The sequence below is a fragment of the Zootermopsis nevadensis genome, unplaced genomic scaffold (genome assembly GCF_977971745.1).
Source record: "Zootermopsis nevadensis isolate Lab colony 2312 unplaced genomic scaffold, Znev_1.0 Znev_ptg000025l, whole genome shotgun sequence".
NCBI lineage: Eukaryota > Metazoa > Arthropoda > Insecta > Blattodea > Termopsidae > Zootermopsis > Zootermopsis nevadensis.
Window position 1 is genome coordinate 4549505 of NW_028259157.1, and position 12975 is coordinate 4562479.

General features: G+C 32.6%; 2 protein-coding genes across 8 annotated transcripts in view; both read right to left on the reverse strand.

Moving 5' to 3' along the window:
- Positions 1-739: 739 nt before the first annotated feature.
- LOC110828219 (transmembrane emp24 domain-containing protein 1) lies at positions 740-7722 on the reverse strand. 2 transcript variants are annotated; one of them, XM_022060734.2, is made up of 5 exons: positions 7443-7722; positions 6390-6493; positions 5821-6019; positions 4661-4828; positions 740-3938 (listed from the first exon to the last, which is right to left on the reverse strand). In XM_022060734.2, exons 1-5 carry the CDS (start codon positions 7602-7604, stop codon positions 3864-3866), a joined length of 708 nt encoding a protein of 235 aa, XP_021916426.1. In that variant the 5' UTR covers positions 7605-7722; the 3' UTR covers positions 740-3863. The 2 variants fall into 2 exon arrangements, with proteins under 2 accessions (XP_021916426.1, XP_021916427.1); XM_022060735.2 differs by having other exon boundaries at positions 7468-7721.
- Positions 7723-10280: 2558 nt separating this feature from the next.
- GlcAT-P (Glucuronyltransferase P) overlaps positions 10281-12975 on the reverse strand; it is a 55803-nt gene continuing 53108 nt past the window's right edge. For all 6 annotated transcript variants that reach the window (XM_087356119.1, XM_087356120.1, XM_087356116.1 and 3 more), the window contains one exon: positions 10281-12822. In XM_087356119.1, the coding sequence (XP_087212245.1) occupies positions 12715-12822 (108 nt within the window). In that variant the 3' untranslated portion in view covers positions 10281-12714. The remainder of the gene's footprint in view (positions 12823-12975) is intronic.

The window sequence follows — 12975 nt, forward strand, 5'->3', positions numbered from 1 at the left end:
CTTAATATATTTTCTGATCTTAGTCAAACTAAAAAAATATGTTTCTGTTATAACATGAAATACACTGCCATACTTGAAATGAATACAAGACAAAGTGAAACTCCTGTACAGAAATATTACAATAATATCTTGGATAATTTTCAATGATGGTCATATATAATCTCATTTGACTATATTTACTTGCATAACATCTGACCAATACTGACCTCCACACTGCCTCACATTCCAACTGGAACTTCCACTTTCCTAAAGGGGATTTCAATGAAATTACAACTAGTATTCTAAATACACCTGAAGATTATGTACCACTAGTGCAGTGAAAACATATCAAAAGGTTTTACTCCCCTGAGAAGCTGCTGATACATTTGACTAGCCATAAAGCCTTGCCTCTTAAGGAACCTTCAGATTTATTACTGTATTCACAATAGCCCTAAACCATTACCTATCCTGAGCCAGATCAATCCAGTCCACATCCTTCCATCCAGTTTCCCAAAGATCCATTTTTATATTATCCTCCCATATATGACTGTATCTTCCAAGATAATACTTGTAAAATAATAATAAAAAAGGAATAATGCCAATGTTCCTTGCATTCCAAAATTCTGAGACTGCAATGTAAACAAATTTAATAGTGAAATCCAACTGCTTGTATGATAAAACTTTGAGACCAACAATGTTTAACTATGTGATTTTCACTCCAAAAACAAGAAATGTGGAATAATGCTTAAAAAGAGCGGAAAATGGAAGATCTTTCATTTTAATGAACAATAATACATCATCAACACATTATTTTCCAAAAATAAACATAATTCATGACCTCAGAAATTCTGTTACATTTTCAGCAGTCCTTTGGCCCTTATATAAAAACAAGAGTTTTCAATTCTATGTGGGTCATACATTTTCATTGTAAGTAGATATGACTGTAAATCCAATTGGACCATATGGTATATATGACTAAATATTAGATATAAAAGCACAAAACTGAAATCATACCTAGATTTGTTGCTAGGAGTACACTTTCCCTCAGTGTTTTATGTTGAATCATATAAATTCACAATTAATTACCAATGTTAACACACCTGACTCATAAAATATTAAAAATGTGAGAGAAAAATGCAAGCATGGCACATTGAGGTTTAATATGTGATACATATTCTTTTAATTGTTTTGAGTAAAATTTGGTAAATTACACTCACATGTTTCTTGTATTACATATGTAGCACTTGGAAAAGACAGATGGCACAAAATAACTTAAAATATAAATACATGTATTCAAATAACATAATATCAGTCCTTTAACTGATTATAATAATGATGTCTCATTTTCTGTCTCTAAAGCTATACAACACAACGAACTGACTCTTAAACGTAGTTTTCAAATTATTTCCAGATTCATCTTTACATACTTTCATTAGAGAAAACAGAAGTAAACTGGTTTGCAGAAAATAAAACAGCATGCAAAATAAGTATTTACCATATTAAAAAACACATAAAGGGTTACAAATAGTAATCAATAATGGCACAATAATATGTTCAGAAGCACTAGAAGGAAGAGAAAACATGGTTAACATATAGTACTTCAAATGGTATTACATGAATATTGCCTTTTAAAATTTGTGACACCTTGCTCTCAATTAAATTTGAATCACATACACTCATGGCAAATATCATGAAAAACCTATGACACTATGTTCAAACTTGTTCATAAGGCACACGCATTTTGGTCTGTAAATACGTCACAATGTATTGCTGCAAAATTAATACTACATATTTCAAAAAATAATTATGCAACTGAACAAGGGACACTAGGATTAGGAAAATCATAAATTGAAGCTCATACCTAAGGGAAAAGGAAGAAGGTATTTATTAGAATATGTTCTAAAATTAGTTACATTTTTAACCAATGACAAAGTCACTGCTAACTTATTCCAAATTTAGATCTATAAATAAATGTCCTATGACAGATGTACCTTCTTATTTGCTGCTGCAAGAAACTGAAATCTCATCACAAAAGTATTTTATATCACCATACACTGATGCAATATCTGCCCAAATTGTTTGAATTGATGGTGACTCAAGTCAATTTATTTTATTAAATTTATTGCTAACACTACAGTAGTCATTACATGTTCCAAACCTAGGATTTTTGCACATGTCCTTAGTGAATGATACAATGACACAATTAATTGTGATGAGTCAACTCCTTCAGGCACCATTTTCTTCTTTATTAAAGCCACCAGGCCATTTCTTACATCAGACATCAGAGATGCACCACCAAACACAATACTGACAAGCCTTGAAACTCACGGTCATAATTTTACAATTAGTTTTTTCTAATTTTTCCATCTAGTCCAACCCCTTTGGTGATGCCTTACATGCTTTGTGTGACAGCCATCTCTTCCAAAACATATAAAATCACCAGTGAAATCTAAAATCAGTACATCAAATTGTGCAGTATCACTACTGTCCATACTTTCATGAAATATTAATGAATAAGCTGAAAGCTGCATACTCTGTTTGTCAAGGACTTCCTGCAATATTGTAAATTCTACAGCAGATAGTGAGGAAAAAAACTAGTATCTTTGCAGGATAAGAAAGTGTTCATTGTATCCAAATTTTTAACACTGAATTAAATAGCTGCCAGAATAATGTTTTTGTGGTTTAATATTATTATAATATCACATTACACTGTACACTCGATAGGTTAGAAATGTAAACTGAGTATTTTCATTATTACTTTTTGGACACTACATCATGAATGAGTGTACACAGGACAAATTTATAGAAGGTGAATATTAATTGGCAGTACTCTTGAAATACGTTCAACCACTTTCTATAGGCAAGATTACAGTGACTAGGGCAAGAATATTTCTAACCTTGGTCATGGATATATTAAAAATGTAACCAAACAATTTATCACAATCAGTGTGTAGTGCCAAAAACTCAGCTGTTCTGTGAATGTCTGAAGGGACTGCATATTATAGTGGTTTTGAAGTACCTGGCACACTGTAACTAACATTTAATTTAAAAATTACTCAGTAAAAGTAAATGGGTGTGTCTATGCATATGTACCAGAAGGAAGGTAAGGAGTATTGAGAATGTGTAAAGTTCATTAATTTTTAAGAATTATGTTAGTGCACAAAAAGAGAAAAAATATCAGAACCCCCAGACTAAGTTTTTCAAAGAAATATGTGCTGACCTCAAACATACTGCAGCCAGTTTCTGTTAAATTTACTGAACACAAAATAAACACAGGTACATTAGTAGAAGCACTAGAATATATTCACATTTAAACATTTCTAGGCACACCTCCATCTGTAGGTAGTGAGGTCTGAACACAAATCCTCAGAATAAATGTTATAACACATTTCTACTAATAACTACAAACACTTTATCACAAACTTGTCATAAAATATTGAGAACAGTTTTTGGCAAATTAAAGCTAAGTTCATTCAGACATCTTGAGAATTAAAAAATTATATGGAATACCATTTTCCAATAATAATTATTACAAAATGTTCTTGTTTTAATTGTTTCTTGTTTGTGATACAATGTGCATCACTTTTAATATTATGCATTTATATAGCATGCCTTTGAACCCATATTATTTTACATCCCTCTGATATATTTTGTATGTACTTGACATTAATTTTAGCCATACTTCACTTTTAGAACACTCCAGTACCACCTGTATCATGCACCACTAAAAATTTCTTTCTGACTACAAGTAAAGAAAGGGTACTTCAGAAGTCTTCACAAAATAAACACATGAGCAGATTTGTCTTATTTACTTAGAAAAAAGTATGGTAACCACATTGAAAACAAATACAAAAACTAGGAATTAGAAAAGCACAGTGCCATCATCAAGAGGTGATGCCACTCTTCCAAAAGCGATGAACACGAGACTTGTCATCAAACAGGCTTTTGACCATTATCACCTGGAAAAAAGTTTCATATTGGACAGTATCTTGCTATTTCTTGTGATACAAATTTGTTGCTAATGGGTCATTCTGTAGCAAACCACCCATAATAAAATAAGGTTTTATCACAAGTCACAAATTCATGCATGACTTGTATGATCATAATTATGCAGTTTTTTTCTGTGACTAATACACATTCCTATCAGGCTTAACCTCAAAGTGTATATTTCAATGAGGTGTAAAATGTAAATCAGTATTGGTCAATGCTTAGTTTGAACGTTTCTTAAATGATAATTCTTGTCAAAAAAAGTTCACCTAGAAAAATAAGATTATAAATGTTATCTCACAGAAAATGAACATGAACCGCTGACATTACTCGTATCTTCCAAAATAAATTTAATTAATTTTCAACATCAAAAACTTTCATAAATTTGGAAAAGACTACTGTGACTTCATGAAAATACATAAATGTTTTATGCAACCATTCAGCAAAATTACATTGAAAATACCCAGAACATATGGACTAATACATGGAATAAAACATTATATGTCTGAAGTAGCTAAAGGTATAATCACACTCAGATACAGCTGGTGATCTCTGAGCATCACCATTAAAGTTGCAAAAGCATAAATAGTCATGAAGTTATAGGGAAGAAATCACATCCAGACACACAATCAAAATTCTCCAAATGTGTTGAACATCACTCAAATTACTGTGTATGCATCATCACTCTACTTGCCTGAATTAATCCTACAAAAAGCATCACAACAATCTGAATCATGGACCAATAATTCACTCGTATAAAGTTGCCTTCTGCAATGTTTCGATCCCTTGCCTCAAAAGCACGTAGTGTATCCTGGACATGTCGAATTTTTACAAGATGTGTGTGCACACGGCTCATTGCATCCTATTTGTAAGAAAAATATGATCTTTCACAAATACAATGACTGATATTACGATACCTATATACTTACCTTTCATTAAAATAAAGTTATCAGTAAAGAGGTTTGAGAGGAAAAGGGAATTTAAGAAGTAATTTAAAATATCACATTTACAATTTTTATATTAAAATACTTTTATAAAAGCATTTTGTAAAAAAACTGAACACCGGGAACAGCTTTATGAAACAGTGATAATATGCCATACTGATATGAACACCAAGCAACATTTTCATTTAATTCTCTAGATGTTAGGCTACAATGCCTAGTGAATTCATTTAGAACTGTAACAAATGTACTACTAATTATAATTCTATTACCAAATAACAATAATATACTTATGCTGCAACCAAGGAACATGATTATGTGGTAATGTGAAATGTAAGTAGCAACCCCACCGTCCTATCTAATATTCAGACGACGGCATCAATGCTCTTACGTGGATTGCCACTGGACTTTGTTGAAGTATCTCTGCATCTGTATCAGAATAACTGCAGCCAATTCCACAGTACCTTATTCCTGTTTCTTCTACGTCTCCATCTTGGCGTGGCTTCAGTTTAATTTGACATTTCTGCTCTTATATGCGATATAGATGGCAAATATTGCAACTACCACAGGTATACAATACATGAGGTGCAGTAGTTTTTGGCCAGTGGAGAAGCTAGCGGACGGACCTACTCTGTGTACTTGAGGTGGCAAGGTCAGTGTATTTGTTTTATTTGGGCTTTCAGTCTGATAAGCTCCTCGTCCTTCCTGGAGACAGCCAAAACTCGCTCCTAGCCTTCCCCTTGAATATTCCACTGGCCAAGAACTACTGCGACCACTATACCTGGAAGAGGTCTATCCACAAAATAAAAGGTATTCATTGGTGACAAACATTTAAAAATTACAGAAAACTAATAGGTGCCAGGAAGCAATAGTGTGACACCAGTCTTCAGTATATTAACACACAGAATCTCACCTGAATATCCTGTATCTTCATATCATATAATTCCTCAGGACTTAAGCCATCATAATTTTCAAAATCGACATCCCATGGATCTCTTTCATCATCATCATTACTTTCCACAATAATTTCAAAGAAGACAGTTTTGCTATTGAAATTACTAAATGTATTATCCCAGCATATTCTGTAATCTCCTTCTTCAGATGCTTCTATCCTAAAAACAGCAAGAAAGAATTGTAATACCATATCTGCCTGAATGTAACATGCTCAAATTCTAAATGGTTAAATAAAGAAAAAACATGAATATCAGTTGTACAAAATGTAATGAAATGATTGTAAATGCACCAAACAAATATGAGCATGTACAAATGTAAGCATAACCTGGCAGGAAAATGGCTATTAATATTTTAGTTTTACAATCCACTGTCCAACAGATAAATATTTAAATCACTACCATTAAAACTGAACTGTACAACAAAGTTTCCATAATACAGGTCAGATTAACTCAGTTACATTTACTTCACTTTATGAAGACATAGAAAACAAAAGAAAATTCCATAAACAGGACACAAAAACATCTTTACCTATGAGAATTCTCAGGTTTCTTTAAATCTGAAACAACTATCCTCCCTGATGGTGTAGCGAGGTAAAATGAGATGTCAATTTCTCCTTGTCCACCATCAATTACCTGAAATAATTGAACTGAATGGTTTATATAATTCTAAGCTCATCTGCAGATAAACTGTAATGCATTAAATAAACATAACACATTAAATAAACATTATGTATTACCCATCATTCCCATATAACTTCTTACAAATGGCAAGTGTAGATTTGTTCTAATCAATGGTATCTTCACCTTGATTAAGATGTCATTTTAAAAAATATGACACTGATAAATTTCTTTAACTTGAAGAATTTATTATAATGAATGGCCTAGTTTGCCTAGTGGATAAGAAAGCAGTGGGCAAATAAAGGATCTTATAGGAAGAGGAAGAAGATGTTTTTCTACATTTTGTATTAGAACCTTTTTAATGACAAGAAAGAGAATGATTTTTTTAGTAGGAAATGGTTTATTACAATGAAGGAGCTTATAATAAAACGATAAAACTGTACAAAGGCTGTAGAATTAAGGTATACAGAAGAACATCTGTATAAAGACGTCTGTAAACAAAAGAACAAACATAGCAAGACATATGTGGTAACAGAGAGAGGATGGGTAGGTTTCTAATTATAGGAATACTTGTCCAACTGTGAAGCACCATTAGAGATAATTATATCAGGCTGCAATATACAAAACCTAGTGATAAACAAATGCAGTCTGCTGCATAGAGAAGTTTTACTCAATAAATTAATGAAAAATAAGTTACATAACCTTTACATTCCAAAGTTTAATAAATATTAGTGTGAGTTAAGTTAAAACTCATGTAGGTCAAATAAAGGAAGAAACATACTTTTTAGGATATTATTATATAACTGTAACACTAATAATTACATCGAATGAAGCAATAAAAATTATGAGAAGACATTTGTGTTAAGATTTCTAAACCTATAAATTATTACATAATGAAACAGAATGCATAATACCTACTTTATTACCCTATGCAATAAACAAATTTAAAAATGTATATGCTTACTTGGTATTCAAGATCAATTACTTGCCCAAGTTTTACTGTCTGATAGAAACATTCCTGCCTTCCTGGGTCGATGCTTATTGTCATTTCTTTCTCCATACACATAACGCTTTCTATATACACCAGAATAGGCACTAAACTCAAAATAACGTTGCAGTGCAGCATTTTAATTCAATACCAATAAACACTTCGAAACTGCATATCACAATGTTATAACTGACATATTAAATTCACCCGAGAACTTACTACCAGCACTATACGTATTCACTGATTCATAATGGGCAACTTCTATGCTTACCAAAATCAAAAATTCCCCACGAGCACGGAACTAGAAAGGATAGAAATAAAATATTTGATAAACTGGGGTGTTCTTATCGTTTCCGATAATAACAATAACAAACTTAAATCATATAATGTCAAATAAGAGCAGGCCTTTGTTATGTGGAATGTCCTATCGTCCGGTAAATTTTTTTGTGGTGTATGAGGGAACAAAATACTCTGTCACTGAATCTGTAACAAAATAGTATTTGTTGAAGTACATACAGTAAAGATCCACATTTTGATTACAATAGTTTGGACGCATTAAAATCTATCTCACTCTCAAGATGTAATTAATTTTTTCATTGTCGAGAGCGGGTGTCGTATATACGAAGATTTCTTTCTTACGGATTTCGCGAAACATGGTCATACAAGATCAACAGTAGGTTACCGGATCCAAGGGAAGGGAAGTTTATGGCAATCGCCAAATTTAAGAAATATGAATGATGGACAGCTACGCAGATTTGAGCTAAAATTAATGAAGGTGTCGAACAAATAAGGAAGGAAATACAAACTAAGAAAAAATAATGTCAGCAACTGTAGAGCTTCCCTCTTCTTTGTGACACTTTGTACTTATATTCGATGTGACGCAAACCACAAAGTGTGTGTGGGTGACTAGCATGATAGCTTGTAATGCCACTCACTGCCTCCTCACCTCATGACAATACTATATAATGTAATCTGTTGCACATGCACTCTCAGAGAACGAACGAATTGGCTCACATCACCTGGAAACTGTATCATAGCATTATATTTCCAAATACTTTCCTTAACTGAAAGGCCAGAGGTCTGCTAGTCATCAGCACATCCTATCAAAATTAACTCACCACCTGATATGAAAGGGAAAAGAGCAAATTTCTGATGACTTTTTTTATGAGTCTGTTACCTCTACATCAGGTGACCACAGCACCCCTGAAGTCAATGCTGACAGCCCATTTGCTTCACTATGAAGGCACCATAGGCTAACACCAGAACATATTTTCCCATTTCTAAACGTAGGAGAGAGTATAAAGGCACACAAATACTCAGATATTCACAGATACTCCAATGGAAAGCAGAAATAGAAACCACTGGGGGAAAAACAAGCTTCCAAGATAAAAATTATTTAACCAAGCCCTGAAGAAGATTGTATAAAGCTAGAATTGCAGAATGCAGATGTGAAGATTTTGAAGATGAAATTTCAGGTAGTGAGCTTTAAGTGAAGGTAGTGGAGGACTATTCTGATTCAGTGCTGGTAAGAAAATGAAGTCACTTTTTTGCACAAATAGTTTCAGCCAGTATCAAACAAAATGAAGCTAAATACTAAAAGAAAATGTAAAAATCAAACAACTTTGTTCTTGATGACAACACTGAAATCCATTTAGTTCCTACTAAAAATATATTGAGCAAGTTATCTTATCTCCTCCAGGACTATTGAAAAATCTAAAATGAAGATCAGGTGAGTTTTCAGATAAATTTTCGTTCTTTTAAAATGGATTAACAGATTACACAAAATACAGGAATAATAACCATTACAAAAAACTAATTTTTATAAGAATCAGAAGTTTCAGCAGCAATAATGCAAGTCCTTTTACTGAAATAAGTAATACAGGATGATGTTTGACAATTCCTGTTTATTTAAAATAAAAAAAAAATAAACTAACAACTTGTTCTGGTATGTCACACTGTAGACTTGTAGGTGGATATCTGCATTTCAGAGAAATGTACCATCTTCGAAATGTTAATATCTACCTATGAATCCACATAGCATCATAACCTAGACTATCATTAAATTCACCACTGAGAACCTCAAATCTTACAAAAGAAATAGCATATTTTATAATCAACAGAAAGTGTGGGAGGAGGGCATATGAGTATATTTCTTAAGAATATTTTATATACATTTTTTATTGATTGGTAAGAAAGAAAAAGGTTCTTCTGCTCAAGCATGAATGAGAATACTTAAAGACTATAAGTGAGTCCTAATAATACCATGAAGTTCAAACTGATTGATTACTAGATTATATAGGGGATTTTTTCAACTGTATATGTTGGCACCATCATTGTTATGGCAAATCTGAATAATGAACTTGAAAGAATGTGGAAGGAAGTGGTTATGCAACCTATTTTTGAGGTAAGATATTAAGTCTGCCTAGAGAGACAGGATAACCAGTCTTCTGGCTTCAATTCAAATGCTGAACGTACAAAATACATAGTAATAACATTAACCACTCAACTGTAATATTTGGTATTATCATACCAAATTATCTATTTGGTAACAGGTGTAATAAAGTCACTTTGAACCCTACAATGTATAGACTTATATGAATAATGTAATAGGTGTTGTTCATTGCAATATTGAATGCAGAAATAATCTAAATAAGTATGGAAATTAATTAGAGGAATATTTAACTATGCAGTAAGGGGAGGTAATGAAGACAGGAGGACAGTAAGGATTTGTGTAAAAACTACTTGGATCTACAACAGAGAGGTCTTAGGTTTGATCTTCATCTTCAGCAATACTTTTCCTCTACAAAACATGCATGTATGAATAGTACTTTAATGTCTTAACATAAAATAACTTAATTAATAATACATTACCATGGTGACTTTTTCAGCATTTAAATTATGTACTATAAATCACTGTTATCAGTGATATTATAACTGTGGCCAGCACATAAGGTGAAGATGAAGTGTGAAATGAAGAAAGCAAGTGGTTCTAGAAGGGAAGAATCCAAGGCACATGAGGCAATGTAACTCAGCATACAAACTTAATGTAATATTCATATTAGCATCAAAATGGTCAATATGTAAGCATTTACCATGTACTGAGAACCAGTTTGTTTGATCTCTTTATAACATAGAGCATATGGTTCATTTCCAAGGCATTTGCCAATAATATATAGGTTGTGTTTTTGCGACATACCTTTCAGAAAAGTAAGGTAATAGTCATTCTTTTATATGGCTCAAAAGCTGTTAGTGTACAAAGATTTTTCTTTAAAAATGTGTGTACCTTTAGGAAATATCCTGTAGTAATTAGTTAATACATAACCAATGTTTTAGTGATAACCGAGGGGCAGCAGTGGTAAGCAAAACACGAACATACACATATCTGTACATACAAACATGTGTATTCACATTGCAAGATATATATTAAATACTAAACATTCTTTCTTACAGTAGTTTTATTGAGTTGCACTCAATATAAAACAGTGTTGCAAGTAATTAAGAAAATATAATTAAATATTAGAGATGATCTGAGACCACAGATAATCCACTCCAATGATAATTGGGCCCTGGACAATCTGCGCCCTACTGCATATTTAATATATTGCCATCATCTAGGTGGTATCAGTGGTCTGAGCACTAAATTTCCAATACTTTGTATAACAATATTGTGTTTCATAGTCCTGAGAAGTTGCTTAGTAACCTGTGTGCTAAAAACCTAGCCACCTTCCATCTTATGGGATACAGTCGCATCCTTACTTGAGTTACTCAGTCATGACCTTCCCATGTCTGAAAATCACAATTGGATTTGCTGCACATAGATTAATAACACTCAATGCAAACTACTAAGTCAATGAAGGGAAAAAAATAATAAAATGACTTGATTGTGAAATAATTTTTCTACTTGTCATAAAAATTTATATGGTTTTAACTTGAATTCATGGACTCCTGTAAATTAAACTGCCTAAAGGCCCTGGTCTGAGGGCAGCACCCTAGTTAGTCCAGAGGTTAATCCTCTTTGAAGACCCAGGGACTCTACTAGACCTGGGATCTATATGGAGGCCTTGACTATGGCCATCAGATTTATGATTTTGCTATTTGAGCACAAATTTTCTGGATCCTTGTGATTTTCATTAGACTTCTGAGTAAGATACTGTGCATTGTGTAGGTACAGGACTACTGGCAGATCAGAAGAATGGGGATGCACAAACTAATGGTTGTAGTGCAAGGGTCACTCTGACACCCACTCCATTCATACATATAAATTAAACTTGGATCATTAATTGAGAATTTCTGCTATAAATGACAGCTGAGTTATGTTTTGTCACAGTCTATGAAATGTCAAACCATTCATTTTTAAGAATTCTTGAAATATTTAATGTTGTTATTGATCAAGGAACATTCTCTTTAAATAATTTATATTTCTCTCTCTTCCTTTCAGCCATACTTTCTTAAATAACTATAGTGATATAGATATAGGTAATATATCATTGACTAAGTGGCTCTTAATAGTCACAGCAGAAGTGTTGACCAAGCCATGATGAAAACATTATCTGAAATTTCAGATCTGGATAACAGTTCAAGTCCATGACACAAGTTACATAAGCATCCTCTTGGTGTTTTATTGACAAACAATATTGTATTTTTATTCAAGTGGTTCACTTCTTGAAGTTAAATTCATTTTGAATGACTAGTAGAACTGCAATTTAGTAGAACTGTGATGTCACTCTGATGCCAAGTTGTTTGCCCACATCTATACAATTTTACCTGAAAATCAACCATATGCTCAATCATGTAAACAGTACATAATTGTACATTTAGTATGTAGTACATAGTTTTGTACATAACAACTGCATTTCAGTTTTTCTATATATCAAATATTATGTCAAGTATGATCAATGTGCAGAAATGTGTGAATGAAGGAGCCAAGGAAAGGCTTGAGTTGTGGAGATGCATATGCAGATATACCAATGCTTTTAAACATTACATTGTTCTGTACTTTTTTTGAGCTGACTTCAAATATCAATGTTTATCAGTACAAATAATGTCAAAATTTGTTTATCACAGGTCCATATTTTCACCACAATAGCACTTCAGCTTATGAATGACAACATGTCAATGAACCAGTCACATCACATCACATCACAAAACTTCTCAGAGATTGTATTGTAACAGCTGTCACAGGGAATTTCATGATAGGCATATAATACTGATAACCATTTCTCACAAACTGCTCTTTATAGTACCATTATTACACAATCAGCTGTTTTAATATCACCAAGTTAGTGTTGTTATATTTTCCTAAATCAAGAGCAGCAGAAGCCTCATTTTTCTTGGTTTGTGTATGCCAAACTAGAACCTTTAAAAAAATAAACAGGAGCGTTAAAACACAAAATCAGAGACATGATATTGCAACTAAAAGTAAATACATACACTTATTTAGGAATTTCTTAAATATATATGTGGGTGATTTAGTATGAATGGAATTGACTATAAGCAGATTTGGTTACAT